Source organism: Tachypleus tridentatus, chromosome 6 (genome assembly GCF_004210375.1).
Source record: "Tachypleus tridentatus isolate NWPU-2018 chromosome 6, ASM421037v1, whole genome shotgun sequence".
In the NCBI taxonomy this organism is placed as follows: domain Eukaryota; kingdom Metazoa; phylum Arthropoda; class Merostomata; order Xiphosura; family Limulidae; genus Tachypleus; species Tachypleus tridentatus.
In genome coordinates this window covers 91620012-91639373 of record NC_134830.1, presented here as the reverse complement: position 1 = coordinate 91639373, position 19362 = coordinate 91620012, and the positions used below count along the sequence as shown (strand labels likewise).

At 31.5% G+C, this 19362-nt stretch overlaps 1 protein-coding gene across 1 annotated transcript in view; it reads left to right on the top strand.

The window, feature by feature from the left end:
• LOC143253035 (uncharacterized) overlaps window positions 1-19362 on the top strand; it is a 73959-nt gene that overhangs the window by 42666 nt on the left and 11931 nt on the right. The window contains exons 2-12 of the mRNA XM_076506124.1: window positions 1364-1435; window positions 3670-3741; window positions 4370-4441; window positions 10636-10707; window positions 11737-11808; window positions 12245-12313; window positions 12614-12757; window positions 12981-13118; window positions 13929-13994; window positions 17346-17489; window positions 18212-18283. Coding sequence (XP_076362239.1) covers window positions 1364-1435; window positions 3670-3741; window positions 4370-4441; window positions 10636-10707; window positions 11737-11808; window positions 12245-12313; window positions 12614-12757; window positions 12981-13118; window positions 13929-13994; window positions 17346-17489; window positions 18212-18283 — 993 coding nt within the window. The remainder of the gene's footprint in view (window positions 1-1363; window positions 1436-3669; window positions 3742-4369; window positions 4442-10635; window positions 10708-11736; window positions 11809-12244; window positions 12314-12613; window positions 12758-12980; window positions 13119-13928; window positions 13995-17345; window positions 17490-18211; window positions 18284-19362) is intronic.

Below are 19362 nucleotides of genomic sequence, written 5' to 3'. Positions count from 1 at the left end.
GGTTATATTTTATTTAAATGATAAAAGTCTCCATATTGTGGAACGTCACCTATCATTCCTTTTAGATCAAACTACGCAATCACTTAGGTTAAAAATAGAAAGCAACAGTCTTAACAAAGCGATGCTGCACATTTTTGTCTTTGTTCTTCTTTTTAGCTGCCCCAAACAATCCGCACTCACTATTTGTTACAACGTATACGTATTCCAGGACAATTCTTGCTGTATCACAATATCTCACAGCCGATCTTTAAAACAACATGAATATATTCCAATTCAAACCCTGCTACACCACAGCTATTCACAGCTTATCTTTGTCCCAATGTAAATACATTCTAAACCAATAATTTCTGCACCAAAGTAGTCCACAACCAATATTTGTTACAACGTGAATACATTCCAACTCAGTTCTTGGTATCGTTACTCTGCCCTTATCAGGACTGTATTTACTACATATTATATCTTCGAACATAATTCATCAGATAATTTTATTTTTATCCTGAGACCTTAAGTATTTCATCTTTCTGATTTTTTATTAAAACAGTCTATGATGTAAACATCGTGTTTACATCTTACCTTGGGATATTCAAAATCATTTATATACTGGTCTTGAATTCTGCAAGAAACTGACACTTCACTAAAGGTATTGAAGAACCGCTTTAGAATTTTGTGGCAGAGCAGCTTGTAACACCATATTCTAGTCCACACTCTACTATGAACCATTGATATCAAAATGGGTAGGGACTTACCTTAGAAATATGGAATGCATTTAATTATAACAATATGCATATAACATATTTGTGTTTATGATTATATAGACATCAAATCTATTCACCGTTCAAATTTATAGGAATTTCAGACCAAGAATTTTAATAGTTTAGAACTACAAGCAAAGACAGATAAATTCAAAATATATACTTCCCAGCAAACTTTACAGGAAGTGTTTATCGAACAGTAGCAGGAAATTCTAATAGTACATAGCAAATATATTATGCATAGATTGCAAGTCTGACATACATAGGTAAAAGTGACAGTGTAGGAATATGATGAACAAATGTATCTTGTTTTATTACAGTGTACATAGTTTAAGACCTATTCTTATAAAGTTCAACAAAGCAGATATGATTCTCGTTATATTATCATGTAGAACTAGTTGAAGATGAATATGTTTGATACATTTTGTAAAAACATATACTGATCAAACTGTAAGTTATAAAAAAAGAAACATAATGTTATATATGTGTGATTATGAATGAGCTAGAATTCTCAGAAGGTAAATTAATATACAATGATATACGTGTATCATATAACTGTATGACATGTGAAATATAACTACTTATAGATATACATGATATTACTTTTACAGGGACCTCAGCAGCAACAATATTAGTACGTTACTCAGCTACAGTTTTCGCCACCTACCAAACTTGAATGAACTGTAAGTTGATGTTGTATTATTATAGTGATATACTATTTCTTCTTTGAAAATTAAAATATCAATAACAACGTTTTAAATATAACATAAGGAGATTGAAGTACATTGAATTGAAACTGTTTCGTTCGAAGCCGATACAAAGTAGGGATAGAACGGCATTTATCAGAATTACAATTTGACGTTAGTTGGCGTTACATAGGTATTGCGAAGCCATTAAAAACTGATCATTTCTGATTGGGTGTGCATCAGTTCTTTTAGATACAAAATAATTGTACCATGTAGATGGTAAATATATGAAAAAATTAGGGATATAAAATTTCAAAGATGGGAATATCCTTTGTACATAGTGGCATTGTACAACAAAAGAGTTTGGATTAATTTGGGACATCAAGACCATCCAGAATGACCAAAAAATTTACCGTGTCCCAGCTATAGTGAGCAAATGGCATCATTTTGTAACAGGCTCAGGAAACACAAAGGTCAGTGGCAAAAGTCGTTCACTTGCTCCAAACAACAGTACGCTACCTGGCCCGGCATGGCCAGGTAGTTAAGGCGTTTGACTCGTAATCCGAGGGTCGCGGGTTCGAATCCCTGTTACACCAAACACGCTCGCTCTTTCAGCCGTAGGGACGTTATAAAGTTACGGTCAATCCCACTATTTGTTGGTAAAAGAGTAGTCCTAGAGTTGGCAGTGGGTGGTGATAACTAGCTGCCTTTCTTCTAGTATTACACTGCTCATTTAGGGACGGATAGCACAGATAGCCCTCTAGTAGCTACCTAACCTAAATGATTATCGCTGGAAAAGCAACACAAGTCACTCATGTCCAAACTGAGATATTCCGAAATAGAAGCCAAAATGTCAAAAAATAATATATGAGTGATATCTAGTCGATGAAAAATTGAAAGTACGTATGTAACATTTCCCACCTGTCAATAGGTGAAATAAATTTATAAAAATAATAAAAGGCATATAACAAAACATTTTCGAAAGGATTCATGATCATTACTGAACATGCCAAGAATAAATCCGGGATTAGGAGAATGAATACAGAGACCATTGTGAACTATGCATACTCTCAGACCAATTCTCTGGGTCATTTATTTTACACAAAAATACCGGCTTTGTAAGAACAGGTGTATATAAACCAGAGTAAAATGGTATGGGTACATCAAGAAAATACTTTCTATTATTTCTCCCACACAACCACCATACACTTCAAGTATTTGGTGAATGAAACAGCTATTATAGAGCTATGCCATACAGAGACATACTGTTTAAGCTGATGGATACAACGCTTAAATATTTCTGTACGATCCTAGTCTTGAAAATTCACTAACAAATAACTATCCTTTTAAACTAGGTCATTTTGAAATAAAGCAGGGAGACCTATGCTTTGAACATGACCGTTTTATTGAGGAGTCTCTAGAAGTGGACAATACAGGACTATTGTCAAAATGCGCACTCATCAGATAAAGCATGAGTGGGTATCACGACTTGAACTATAATGACGTGATGAAGGCTCAAAATCGTTTTAAAATAGCATACTAAACTCCCTGTTTACATACAGAATTTTATTCAAGTAGGCATAGACACATGATTTCTTATAGTTTTACAATTTAAAGCTTGGAGAGTGAAATAACTAATATTAATCGGAAAAACAAGCTTTCTTTGGATATGACTTAATTAAGTTTACAACATCAAAATATTCCAAATAATTTTCATTTTATTTATCTATAATCGCCTAGAATCTCATTGGTAAGATTTAGGATTTATAACGTTAAAAATTGGATTTCTATATCCAAACAAGCAAACTTTCATCTACATATTACGTCTTTCAATACATATATAATACAAAAATAATGTATTAACGATTTAAACACATCAGATTCTGGCGTGTTTTCTCTACAACGCAAAAACGGAGCATATTTTTTCTAATCAAAATTTTTTCTTTAGTATTTATGCAAATATCTAGTGTCGTGAACTAGTGGAGAAGAAATAAATGTAATATAGTGGAAAAGGCGGGACATTATTTGTAGCTTTATATAAACCCAAATTTATCGTTAACCCAATTCAAATTATCATTTCAGTATAGAAATTAATTATGCTTCTTTCATCTTTACCATGTATACCTATGATTTCTAGACGAATATTATAGGGCTCTTCAAGCATAATTATTCTCCTAATTAGAATATTCTAATGAACTTGTAAGCAAATAAATTATTCTCTCCTTTTACAGAAACTTAAGACGTAACAACCTCCATTCTTTGCCATTCAAGGCTTTCGCCGGTTTGTCAAAGTTAAAAGTATTGTGAGTATAAATGCTTTATTACTGAGTGTGTTTGAAGCAAAACTATTTGAAATACCTATCTAATGTTAAGCTGTAGTTATGTATTGTAGAAAGAATGGTATGTTATTTTAATATTATATAAAATGCCAAATATATTTCAGAAAATTAATTTTAGTTACCAGATTTAAAAACGTTCGAAACATCGTCCAAAAGCTTTAAGACAGATGCAGTCCACAAAGCATCGAATCGTGTTAAAAGCAAAGATGTTTGTTTTTCCTTCAAGAAGTTTTTTTTTTCAAAGCTAAGCTAGGTCGATTAGTGGTAAAAACAGAAATTGCTGAAGATGAGTTAAATAAATTGTTTAGGTATTTTTGCATTATTTAAAAACAGAATAAAACAAACATTAGTTTTCTTAATAAGTATTGCTAAATTTTACCGTTGGGTAGATAGAACGTAAAGATATGAGTTTTTATATTTGGGTTATCTATCTTAAACTCTGAATATAGCGTGAAAGTGAAAATTACGAAATATTGTTTCCTGGCAGTATATACCTGGTATGTTGTTCATAATGTTCCCTTCTTTTTCTTTAAATTTTTGATCTTGCCTTTTTCTTCTTGTTCAAATTATTTATGCTGCTTTTCTTTTCAAGATGGCTACAGAACAATCAGTTAAAGGAAGTACCAATAGCTGCTTTAAGTGGATTGTCAAATCTAGAGGTCTTGTAAGTATCTTTTGTAAGAAGTGTTCGGCAGACATCTATAAAAATATGTAGCGGTGGTTTGTTATGGAAAGAGAACATGGGACTTTAGGCTGTACATTTTCATTCAAAAAACATTTCGTGAATAACAATAAAATTAATGAATAAAGTTAAAAAAACTGTATTATGGACCAAGATAATCTAAAAATAATTACTATTGTTACATTCTAGAGGTCTAAATATTTAGCACGTTAAATTAACAGCTGAAAATATCGCTAATAGCGAGGTTACCCAAGTGATGAACCAATGTATTTTTATCGAAAAGGAATTTGTTTTGGAATTTCGCACAAAGCTACTCGAGGGCTATCTGTGCTAACCGTCCCTAATTTAGTAGTGTAAGACTAGAGGGAAGGCAGCTAGTCATCACCACCCACCGCCAACTCTTGGGTTACTCTTTTACCAACGAATAGTGGGATTGACCGTCACATTATACGCCACCACAGCTGGGAGGGCGAGCATGTTTAGCTCGACGCGGGCGCGAACCCGCGACCCTCGGATTACGAGTTACACGCCTTACGCACTTGGTCATGCCAGGCCACGAAAAAGAAAGTACGATATATATTAAATTAACTATATTAATTACAGGGTTAGTTTTAGTTCTGACCTATGTAGGTAACTGTGATTTGATCAGACTTGTGGGATTATTTAGGTAAATTGAAATTACTTTGATGAAAAGTTTTTCGGAAAAAAAAAAGAGTTTAAATACGTTTAGCATATCACTTTCCTGATTTGGTTGGTTAAAATGTTAAATAAAAACATTATACATTATATAATATTAGAATTGGATGTTTTTGAGCCCTGTATTTAGTAATTTATATTGTGTAATGATTCCTTTCAAATAATCAAGGTGCCGCCTTCCAATGACTCACTGGTAAGCGTAAAGGCTTATTTATAATTTAAAATGCGAGTGACAGATTTATTGTTGTACATTTAATTTAGTGTATACGTTTGTTTCAGTGTAGTTTTCTTTATACCCTGTGACGTATATTTCTGAAGGTGTATTACGCAAGTCCCGCCTGTTATCAAAATTTGAGTCTTGAGTGTAAAAATCAACACTTCTTGTTGATTTTACTGGCGTGCCTGATCATTGTTCGAAATTCTAGAAATTAATAATCGAAAAACTACAGAATTTGATAAGGACCATTTATACATTTTACAGAATTTGATGAGGACCATTTATACATTTCGAACATTACAAACCGTTCAATTTCACTGAATTACTTCGAACGTATGTGTGTCTTCTTATAGAAAAGCCACATAGGGCTATCTGCTGAGCCCACCAAAGGTAATCTAACCCCTGATTTTAGCAATGTAAATCCGTAGACTTACCGCTGTACTAGCGGGGGCTTCTTCGAACGTTAGAATTTCTACGAGGATATTAAATACATTCATCTGTAAAAATCAGCTTATAAGAGGCATTAGGCCAATCAAACCAGCTAGCTTAAGAGAGGTGTGATAATATCAGATAAGAATTAATTTGCTCGTTATATAATATTCGTTGATATAATATTCAGTTCTAGACCGGGTATAAGACTCAGTATTGTCTGTAAGTTTGTAAAACTGTTGTAATAATTATTATTACATTATTACAATTATGTAATAACTATTATTAATAACATTTATTATAAATTATATTGTTTTTATGTTTGTATATTAAAATATATTGTGTGTATCAGTCTTGTTGACAAATACCATAAAGTTGATACACATTAACATTTAATTAACTTCTAAATTCAAATTTACGATTATTTGAAATAGTAATACATAACGTAGGTAGCATAATAAACCGGAGACTTGTCCGAGACAAAGTATAATGCGTAAAGTAATAAATTAGGTCTCATCCGGGATCTGAATCAAATACAAAATTCGAAATGAATTCAGATTCAAATAGTAATTCAAATTGCATTTGTTAGCCTGACAAAATTTGATCATGTCTTATTATTACGATTTTCTTGAACCACCCTTCCTCGAACAACTAAAAAAAAAATTATAAAAGTGAATTGCTTGAAATTGCCAAAATTTTAGAACTAACAGTTAAAAAATCAATTATAAAATACGAACTAAAAATGTATTGTTGAAATATTAGTCAATGATGATTTGTTGTCTGAGGAAGCATTAGGAAAATACCCTAGTGTCTGCTTAGCCAATCAGAGTTGAATGATAAAGATAATTTAGAAGTCCAGTTAAAACTCAAACAAATCGAGCTTAAAAACGCCCGCATCGAAACGGAAAGAGAAATTGAACGTCTCAAGGCCGAACAAGCCTGTATTGAAGCCGAGAAAGAAATTAGCCAGAAATAAATATAAATTAGACTCATCTTTGATCGACCAAAGCAAAATGACAACTTTGAACTCAATTGATATATTGAAGTACCTCATTTAATGAAAATGAAGTTGATAAATATTTCCAACATTTTGAAAAAATTGCTCAAACCATGGAACAGCCTCCCCACACGACAAAGTACAGTAAGCTTATTTTGCTCTCACTCTAAAAGATTGCACCAATTGTGAAAAGGTTAAACCTGCTATCCACAAAGCAAACGAATTAGTACCAGAGGCTTATCGCTAAAAGTTTCGATGTTTTCACAAGCAAGACTGCTAAACTCATATAGAGTTGACCTACGAAAGAGAGGTTTATTTTGATCTATAGTGTAATTTCATAGATTTTGACAACAGCTTCGACAAATTAAGACAATTATGTCTTAATAAGCTGTACAAGTGACGATCTCAAAACTTATTTGGATGTAAAGAAAGATGAAACAATAAAGGGAACAGCTGCTCTTTCCGATTATTACACTTTAACACATAAAACCACTTTTCATAAAATTGAAATTGCTGCCAGCTCAGCAAAAACGTGTACCTGTCCATTAAAAAATCCATCTCTTCTTGTTCGAAATCTTTAGACAGTCAGAATGAAACTTTATTAAAGTCATCAAGTCCTGTCTGTCACTATTGTAAAAAGCCTGGTCATGTTATGTACAATTGTTGGAGTTTGAAAAATAAAAAGAGGCAAATCCCAGTGCGTTTGTGTCCACGTATGAACATAGTTTCTCCAAATCACCCGATGTTCTTTATTTGACCACTGATAAAAAGACTGAAGGGAAGAATTTAGACCGCTTGTGTGTGTTGATTTTCTGTTTTTTACGTGATATTGGGGCGGCTCAATCGTCGTTGTTAGAAGGTGTATTGGCTTTGGATTCGAGTTTTGTCTCTGTTGATTCTGTCATTGTTCAATGTTTGAGGATAGTTTTGTTAATAATATTTATTTGGCATTAATCCTAGTTCCGGAACAGTTGTGGTTGGAGTAAAACCTACTCTGCCAATTAAGGGTGTACTATTATTGTTGGGAAACGATTTGGCTTGGGGAAAGAGTTGTTGCCTAACCCAAGATTATCATTTCCGTATCGGTTATTGTAAATTGAAATTACTTTTGATGAATAGGTAAATGAACAGTTATAAAATTGTTTGTAATTCGTATGTAAACTACATATTAATATACAGTTTTGAGAATTTCTATGATTAGTAAATAGAAATAACAGGATTTTTTAAACTCAAAGCTGACGTAGAAATTGGCCAGCTACAGTAAGTGTGCTGTAGGTGTAGGAAATTATAATTATGATTAACGCCTATTAATCGACAAAATACAGGATTTGACCAGGAACATTTATAAATTTCGAACATTAGAAACGGTTTAATTTTAGTGAATTAACTTCGGACGTTAAAATTTGTACGAGGATATTAAATACCTTCATTGGAAAAATCAGCTTTTAAGCGGCATTAGGCCAACCGAACCAGCAATCTTTAGCTAGGTGTGGCAACATTAACTCAGAATTAATTTACTCGTCCTGGACCTGAATCATCAATAAAATATTCAGTGTACACTGGATATAAGATCAGTATCGTCCGTAAGTTTGTAAACATGTGTGTATAAACCATCATTCGTGTTAACTATCAGTGATAACAGCTATTATAAATTGTATTGATTTTTGTTTGTATATTTGTTTTAAAAAGCATAATTGTGTGTATCAATCTTTTTGGTAAATACCATAAATTTGATACATATTGACATTTAATGAACTTCTAAATTTAAATTCAGATTTCCGGGTTTTTGGAATAGTAATACGTTAACATACGTAACTATGTAATATAATAAAAAGGAAACTTGTCCGAAATAAATTTTAATACGTAACATCCAGTATTCGATTTCTGAAATGGGCAAATTGTGCATCACAAACTCTGCAACATTTAACTTATGGCGCAGATAGCCTAGTTGCTTTGCACCATAAAACGCCAAACCCAGCTACCCATTTAACTTATACAACATTTAAATATCAAACAAAAGTGTCTTTCTTTTCATAATTTCGTGTGATTTTTTAATAATTCTAAGCCAAAGCTGCATTATACATTGAATTACTGAGTTCCATAATGTATAAAGAAATTATTAAACCATTCTCCATCTTTATATGTGTAATACTGAAATGTATAATTTATAGATTATAATAAACATGAAAGGTAGAGGCATCTGAAAAACAGTAAATTTCATTTGAGAGGCTGTGATTTGCTTGGCTGTTGATATGAATGTTGTCGCATTTCAGACTCCGTCATAATGAAATTCAAAATTGTCGAAGTAAAAATAGCAAAACAGGGAGGAAAGAAAGTGAATGAACTAGAATGTGATATGAAATGTGACAGAAACGTGTCATGCATGAACGTTGAAAGAGATGGATTATGTATAACACAGAGAAAAATAACATTCTGAAAATTTGACATGATTTACTATTCTTCTTCTACAACAGATTTATAATTCTTCAAAGCTTGAAAATTTAGATAGTCGTGGTCGATCCTGGGCTTAGTGGAAATGTGGTGTTACGTGGAGCTGCAGTAGAAGTTCTAAAACATTCAATAATATAAACGAACAGATGACGCACATGTTCACAAGTTGATTTACGTTGAAAACGTGCCTTTATAGTAACAAACATTTTATTTTCAACTTATCAGTGTTTTGTTTAATCAAATTATGTTATAAACAACATTACTTTTTTACAAAATAATAATAATAATACATATCTTAGCATACATTTTATTAAATAAACATCTTTTTAATTTCCATCGGTATTTAAAATGAAAACAATCTTTTTTATCAATTAGAAGCAACTATTGTAATAATGACAACTGATATATCAACTGTAATGTTATAGAAAAATTATAGCCTTGAATGCAGTCTCAGTTGAATAAAACTGATAATTCTGGATATATCGATTGAAAATTACATAGTAAAATCATGTCGTTGTTAAATGACATGATCTTTGTCTACATCAAGTAGAATATTTTTGTGTCTTATCAAAAATATGGTTGTAATCTGAACACGACGAAAATTAAACTCAGACATTAAAGAAATGTAATGTAGTGTTGAAAACACTATTAAAGCTTAAAAATATATTAATTTTGTGTTCTAAAAACTAGTGTGTTGTGGCGAAATTATTTTGTGTAAAGAAATTAAAACGAAAATATAATTCATATTACTTTTTTTTTAATATTCTTGACACAACTATAACTTACTATATTGTATACGGGGTTCTTATACAGTATTTTAACGTTTTTAGACATTAATAAAATACGCCAAGAATTCTTATGGCTTGCAAATTATACTATTATATTATCAAGGTGAAGAAAAGCAAGAATTGTTACTTATTAATAACGTAGTAATTACTGTTAAATATTTCACACGAAATTCCAAACATGCTTGCCCTTTCAGCGGTAGCAGCTTTATAATGTGACGGTCAATCCCGCTATTCGTTGGTGAAAGAGTAGCCCGATAGTTGGCGGTGGGTGGTGATGAATAGTTACCTTCCTTCTAGTCTGTATTTTTTCTAGTCCAAGAAAAATGCAAACTATATTATAAAAAAACAACTCCCCATTATGTGATAAGAAGTAAATTGTTTGCTAATAATACATTTAATAGAAGAAACCACAGAAGTCTAAGCTTCTGTAGTTTAAAAATAAAAGGTAAGAGAACTACAGATTTCAATAAGGAACTTTGTGAATCTCCTAACATCCCACTTTTAAACAATTATCCGATTATATTTCTTCCCAGGCTTTTTTTCTTTCACATCGCTTGGGTTATATATTACAATATAGAAAATGATCTTGTCTTTACAGAAATCTGGCTTCCAACAATATCAGGCAAGTTCCAGATTACGCATTCCAGAATTTATCTGCACTCGCCATCCTGTAAGTGACTATACCCGAAATCTTTATCCAAATGCATTATTATAAAGACTGAATTCTTGCTAGTATGAAATTAAACTATTACTCCATGTGTGTCTTTGTGGTGTCATCGTAAACAACTAACGTGAATTATATTACATATGGCTTAATACAAATAATGATGGCTGATTACAAATGTTGTTTTATTAAATTTTAATTATATCTAATACAAAAAATTGATTTAACTTAGGTTTGTCGTGTAGAAAAATCAACCTATCAAACCTTGTTGAAGTTAACTTCGTTTAGGGATTGTTAGTATTATATATTAAAATAATTTTTAACGTTTATGATACATTTTTTGTTAAATATCCAAAACTTTGTAAAACTAATTTTTCAAATTAAAAACCAAAAGCATTTTCAAGAACCTAGATAGTCTATATAATATAAAATGTACAGAAAAGGGTCTTTTCAGGAACCTAGGTGATCGATATGTATAGGTAATGTACAGAAAGGGCATTTTCAGAAACCTAGATGGTCTATATTTATAGAACGAATGAAGGATATTCCAATTTTCTGCTGTTTTGGAAAAGTAATTATCTGTCTCAAGCCTTTCCTTTTGTGTTTGAAATAGAAAGTGTTTTCACCTGAAAGACTAGTATCTACTCTGATTACTTATGAGTATTTTAACACTCTAGACTACTGCTTAGTTTTTAAGACGGTTCTTGAATTTGCATTGCTAAATAAGGAAACAAAAGTTTGCTATCTATATTGATTAATTATAATATTTTGCTTTACGTTAAACCTCTTCGAAGCTACAACGTAAATAGATTCCCAAACAACATTTCATCGTAACGTTGTAAGCTAATGGCTTTAAACTTTTGAAATATTCACCAATCAGATGTCACCTTTTCATTTTAAAAAAAGTAAGTATAATCTCGTGTTTTGATTTTACTTTTAATATCTTGGAATGTTTACTTTCATTATTGATATCACGAGTTTTTGTTTTGTTTTTGCTTTTAGATATAGTTTTCTTACATTTGCTTTATCGTGCAGTGTTCTAAAGTGGAACAGGATAGACAGTTTCGGGGAGGAAGCGTTTACTGGCCTTACGGTATTAAAAGTATTGTAAGTAGACCATGGAAACTATTTCGTTTGCATGGTGCTATTATTATTTTCGGTACTTAATGTGACGGATCGCTATTAACTGTATAATAAGCACATTATGAAAATATGAAACTTTAATAGTAAAACAGATTCAAATAAGAAGCTAAGATAGCTTTAATACCTAATTTGGAAATATTATCAATTTATATATTCGTGAGACTTGAAAAATATACTTAATTGAACACTTATCTGTAATTGACATCTGTGACCTAAATTCTTATGTAGTAATGTCTTTATTTCTAGCTTCAGTAAATGGTTTATTAGTTTTAACACAATTATATTTTATGCTTTTATTTAAAAGACTAAATTATATTTTTGGTATTGATAGACCTACTTGTAAAGAATCTAATAAATAAAACATCTGTAATTGTTTTATCAAAATTGTTGATTCATTTAGAGAAATCGACGGAAACAAACTGAAGAAAGTACCAAGTGGATTGGCCACTCTTCGCACTTTGAAAGAACTGTAGGTACTATACGTGTACAGAGCTTGTCAAAAAGAATAAATTATCATAATTTTTACATTGTAATTTATCAGCTCTTGTTCATTAATGAAAACTAGATACTTTGGACAGTTCAAAGAGCGGTTTCAGTATCTGTGAGTATTAAGTCCTTTATTGGCAGCTTCTATTATTGTCTTCTGAACTGTTTAACACACACAAAATATTGGTATTAAGATAGGCACATTTCTGTTACTGTTTGTATCTTACTATATTACTTTATAAAAGCTAGTGTTTCATACAGCCATTATACTATTTGTCTTTAGCACTTTTTCAGACAACGATATAAAATATTTACCGGATTTTGCCTTCAAGTCCAATTCTCAGCTGACCCTGTTAGAAATTGGAGGAAATCCATTGACGGAAATAGGACGTTACACTTTTTCCAGCCTCCCCAGCCTGAAGGAGCTGTAAGAAGTTTTGTTCTCTCTCACTTCAATATGAAACATGTAACGTGACCGCCTCGGTACCGCCGTATCTAGCAATATGAACTCTCATTGATGTATGTAGAGGAAAGATACGAAAGCCATTTATTGTAACTTCACACAAATTTAGTTGTACGTTTTGATTTATGCTAAATTATTATCTCATGAGTTGGAAATAAAAAAACTGATACGACTTACATTTTTACAGCATCCTTTCAGATGTGCGGAACTTAAAGGAGTTTCCAGATCTAACAGAAACGAAAGCATTAGAGCACTTACGTTTAGATCGTGCTTTACTGCACACTGTTCCAAACTTTTGCCACCAGGTGCCACTACTTAAAAGCCTGTGAGTGTGAATAATCATTTGTGACATTACGTAAATTATCAAATCCTTTAAAATAACGTGCATAAAAAAATCACTTAAGTATTGAATCTTCACTATCCATAAAATAATTATATAAAATAATTTAATCAAAATAAGTAGTAAATGCGATAGAGTTTGTTTGCTTATCAGTTTTATTTGATGTGTTTTCGTGCGGTTACCTTTGCATCACCAGCTGTAAATTGTTAAGACCAGAAACCATTTCGGAATAGTTGGCTTAGTACTGAGTAAAAATAACTTATAAACTTTAATGTCAGATAATAATGTTTTATTTTGTTCATAAAAACGTAATTAGTTTACATTAAGATTTTAAATTAATAATATAGCAATTAAATTTCCCAACAGTATTGTGTTATTTCAAAACTATGTTCAGTTTTCAAAAAAGTTTATCTGCAGCATTAACACAAAATTATATTCAACTTTCAAAAAGCTATTGTGTTAGTAAGAGTACAGAACTATTTTTAAAGCTTCTCGTTTACTTATGTAAATTTACATTCACAAACTAAAGACTTCCCACTGATCATCCAAATGATCGTGCTTATTTCATGCTTATAATTTTTCTTTTCGATATCCCCACCCAAAAATTTATTTTCGTATATCATTGAGTGAGACAAAAAAAGATAAATGAATTACTCTTTTAAAACAAAATGACTTTGTATTACCTTAAAAGCTATCATGATTTTATCACTATTTATGTACTGCCAGTTCAGCATACTTGTCTCTCTTTTCGTATTATTCTTATTTTTTTTTTCACTACTTTGCATTTTGCTATAGAAACTTGAAATCCAATTATTTGTCATCAATACCACAGCTAGAAAAATGCGAAGAGCTTCGTTTGATGTAAGTAGTTCCAGAATAATACACTAAAACAAAAATATAATCTTGTTTTAAATGTGGATAACGCTGTTATATGAATCGGCAACTTATAAAAATTACAAGAAAAACCATTATTTTATACAAGAATTACTACTCATTTATACATAACACTTTATAAAAAATCAATAATTTAATTAGAAAAAAATTTGGTATGCAATATATAATAATATGAGAGAAACTAACTCTTTAAAAAGTGTAATGTATTTTTCAAAACTATCTGTTAAATTTATTATTTATTTAGTTATATTAAAGTTAATCTAGAAGAATATCTTTATACTATTGTTAGTTAGTGGTACCAAATATATTATATGCTATATCCATTCTAGAAGTAAAGATGTGTGTATTTTGATTATTAATACATCTTTAGTGCTAAAAGGGAAATTTTACACGAGCGTTTTGTTTTTTGTGTCTCCTTTTTATATACGATAACGATTTTAGTTAAAATTTATAACTTATTTAAAATGTATTGTATTATCTATTATTTCAATGATATTGAACTGTGTAAGACAGAATATCATTAAAGTAGAAAGTATATTTCTATAGTCCATAAGTGCAAACTAGTTATACATAAATATGTGTCAAAAAACCCACGTTGTACACGTATTCCGTGAAGTAGGGTTAACCTGTCCATTTTTATGATTGTGTGAAAGTACTAACGGCACGGAATATTTTTTACTGCACAATGGGACCAGACGTGGTCCAGAGATTAAAAACTGGAATATGAATCTATCATGCTACTAAAAAATCACGTGTCTCAACTTCGGTCGGTAGATGCGTTAAATTATTCGATAAGAGAAACCCAGGAATCGACAGTGGATGCTGTTAACTGATGTCTTCTTGTTTTTCAGATCAAATTAGGGACGAGACACGCAATAGTCCTTGTATAGCTTTGGGCTAATATAAGAAAAAAAACAACAACAAATAACCTAAATAAACAGTATGTGTGTTTTTTCTAAAAGCGATTTTTTCTTAAAAAAAGGAAGTAGGTTTTTTATGCAGGAGTATTTGTAACTCTCTGACTGGTCACAGAAATAATTAGTGCATTTTCTAAAATTAGTTTTGTGTTGGTTTTGAATTTCGCGCAAAGCTACGTGATGGTTATCTGCGCTGGCCGTTCCTGGTTTAGCAGTGCAAGACTAGAGGGAAGGTAGTTAGTCATCACCACCCACCGCCAACTCTAGGGCTACTCTTTTACAGCCAATAGTAGAACTGACTGTCACATTTTTACGCCCCACGGTTGAAAAGGCGAACATGTGACGGAGATTTCAACCCTAACCAGCTGGCCATGCTTGGTCATGACTAGAGAAATTGGTAATAGAATACTTGAAAGTAATTAATGTAATATATTAGATAAATAGTTTCAAACATTTTGTTAAAAATTTAACCGTCTACCTAGTTTAGAATTATTTTATCACCGTATTTGTCCGTTTTGTTAATGATACCAAAAGTATGAGTTATTTGTCACTTGTTCGCTATTTTTCCAATATTAACTTACACACATAGTCATACAAATAGTAGCCAAGTGACAAGTAACTCACACTTGTGACATTGTTAATAAAGCATAACAAAGTATATGGTTTACTACTTAGTAATCAATTTCAAGCTATGTATACAATGATACTGATTATCTTGGCCGCATTATGTTAATTATTTTAGTCGCTGTATGTAGTTTTTGTTGTACAGCAAAAAGCTACATAATGAGTTATCTCTGTTCTGCCCACCACGGGTATCGAACCGGTTCACAACGTTGTAAGTCTGCAGACGTACTACCGTGGCCCTGGTGGGGATGCTGATTGTAAAACATACGACTTTTTTTCTTGTCCGCCCCCTTATTTTTTCCAGTCCAGCTGTTTTTCATTTAGATAATAACAATAATAAAATGCTGCGAGTACAGTTTATTAGATTTCTCTAGAGCTGACAGGCACAGGAGAACTATTGCTTGAGTAAAAACAACGGAATTTCCAGTATCTCCTGAGATATGTGTAAAGAATTGTACTTATGAATTGTATTCAGGACGATGTAAGACATACACCACATTTTCAAAGTCTGTTCTTAGTGTACTTGTATTCATGCAAAAGTTACTAAAGCTTCCAAAGTTCCAATTAGTTAGTAAGTATTATTCTACAACCTTCCTTTCATGCTAATGGCTGACTGTCACTCTTACAGATTTAAGTGAGGGAAAGTTTCATGATACCACATCGCTTCGAGCTCGGCTGGCCTGAGCTGTACAACAGGGCCAACTCGTCCCATCCCTTTTATAAGTAATGCTTGTGTTTCACTGTTTTTCTCTTGTAACAGTAACTGATGGATATATTATTACGTTTGAAAGATCATGTGGACAAGATTCAACTATGTTGGGATTCCAGATCTACTCACAGCGCCACTTTATATTTCTATTAATGTTATTGACCAACATCAATCTTATACATCATAAATATGACCTATTACTATTAAACGTATTTTAGGTATATCTAAATTTTTAACTCTCTTACTCTAGATACATGAAATGCCTTTAAAAATATGTATCATTATTAATTTATAATGAATACAAATCATCACGTCAGGTGGTTATTTCTCGCAGAATCTTCTAGTTTACTCCATCCGAGGTATAGATAAATGTCTAAAATATCTATTTCATCAGACCAAATTAGGTACGAGAAGCGCAATAGTCTTTGTCTAGTCTTTGACATGTATAAGGAAAAACAACAACTAAACCTAAACGAACAGTATCTATGTTTTTCTGAAAGCGATTTTTTTCTTTAAGAAAAAATGAAGTAGGTCGTGTGCGAGGGGGTATTTGTAACTCTCTGACTAGTCAAGAAATAATTAGTGCATTCTTTGAAAGCTTGTTTTGTGTTTGTTTTACATTTTGCACAAAGCTACATGAAGGTTGTCTGCTCTAACCGTCCTTAATTTAGCCGAGTAACATTAAAAGGAAAGCATCTAGTCATTACCGCCCATAGGGAGAGCATGTTTAATGTGACAGAGATTCGTACCTGAGAACCTCAGATTACGAATCGTATGCTTTAACTACCTGGCTATGCCAGGCTTCACCAAATAAATTAAAACAAATAATCTGTTTTGAAGTTTATATATGGATTTGTATGGATATATATATATATATATATATATATATACTTTCTGCATTACTGTGGACTTTTTTCTTTACTCTCTTATGAACCGGTGCATTAAAAGCTTAAACTTTGTTTTATTTGTCCACTTATAGTTGATATTACTAGCATACTTTTGTTCTTTAACAAGTGAAATCTCATGTTCTTTCCATGTTGCTATCGAATCTTCTTGTTTCTCTTACAGAGACTTCAGTTACAATAGGATAAGACTATTGGAGAATGCTCCTTTTCAGAAGCAGAAAAAATTAATCGATTTGTTTCTGGGTGATAATCTGATAGAAATTATTCCTTCTGATGCTTTTCGTGGACTGGGCGTCCTACAAGTTTTGTAAGTTTATTAACTTCCTGGATTTTGATAACAAATAGTGTCTCATTTTTAGTCATATAAGGTGTGTTTCAAATTATTGTTTTCTGTAGTGGTTTATTAATATTTTAAAGACGTTGATGAAAATAGTTGTGGGCGTCTCTGAATAATGCATTTACGTCAAAATCTTAGAATAACTGTACAAAACTATTGGAAACACCGAATTTCAGGCTGATAATGAAAGGTATTTTACCCACAATGGTAAGCTGATTTTGAAGACAATCACTGTGTTATATCTTCTGAGTCTGCGAATTTCTGTATATATTAACATAGGTGCTCTCTGTGTTGTTATACTTTGTTATACTGTGTTGTTATACGTAGGTTTAAAATAAACTATCATATATATCATATACAAAAATATAGCTGTTAGCATATATTTTGTGCATATAAATATCTGATAACTTTAATATATTTTGTTTGTATATTTGTTCTGTAGAATAAATAGGAGCAACAGATACTTTACTAAAAATATAACCAGAAACGTCTGCCTAAAACAACCTTCTTAAATAAAAAACAAACTATTTCTGTGGTGTAGTATGTATTAATTTAATACTTTTTAGTAGTTTAGACAATCTTCGGTAGATTAATAAACTGTTAAATCTTCGTTGTATAAAGTAGGATGTATCTTGTTCTTGCAAAAAGAATATTGATGTGTAAAAATAAATTTAATATCTCATACTTTGCAGAAGTCTTGCCAACAACAGGATAGAAGAGATTCACCCTGACGCCTTTCTTTCTGTTCCTCGGTTAAGGGATTTGTATGTTCGGATTTTATAAATCTCGTTTTCTGTTTTATAAAAATAGATTCATTATGTGTTCCTTTTAAATTGTTAAAGGAGAGTACTAGTATCAGAATAAGGATGTAATATTAGCACTTACGTAAAGAAGCAACTTGGATGTAAATTTTTTACGTTATGTCATTTCGGGTTTTTCACTTTTATCTGGTGGCTGAAACTTCAAACTGGTTCGTTCTACTTACTTAGTGATGATTCAGTCAAAGTTATCCTTTTCGTATGATTTCTTTCTCACTTACTGATGCAAGTTTTTAACTACTTCTGAAGCTGTAAAGACTTGAAAAGTTTTCTGTATTGTTCCAAAGTGTTTTATAACACTTCCAGAGTTACCTGAGTTTATGAGCTGCCATTTTTACTTGTTGTGTTTATAATCCAAATAATTTAAACGGCTCCAAAACACAACAGAGAAACAGTTTCTCTTCAATATAACGGTGAATCTTATTTTGTAAATATTCAACGGAAGAAGTCAATGATAGAATTATTTAGAAGTAATGAATGGTGTATAATGTTTTAAACCAATGTATGTGTTAATAATTAAACTTAAACAGTAATTATTTTAAACATAATTTATATCACTAAATAAATTGCCAAAAGTGCAACAATAATTGTTAAACAAATAAAAAGAGCGTCTGAACTAGAAATAAGTTGAACTCGCATGCAATTAGAAGAAACAACAGTAAAAACACCCGTTACTGAAATAACTCAACCTGAAATACAAGCCTGTTTTGTTTGATACGTACGACAGTAAACCTTGAACTTTTTTCCCGTTTGAACGTATTTCTTAGATATGAAAACGTGTTCAATTTATACATTTCAAATATTTTGAAATTTTAATCCTATTAGTCAACCAAGTCGTAGTTTTCGTACTGTTTGAACAGAATTGGTCCATCTTTTAATAAAACACTTTTCATTCACATACCATTTCATAATACTTATACTAGTTTGGCACGTGTGTACTGTGAATTTATACACGGCACCAGCGTATTGAGATTCCAAGAATATCTTGAAACTTAAGTTAGCAGTTTGTGGTTGCAATCAATGGC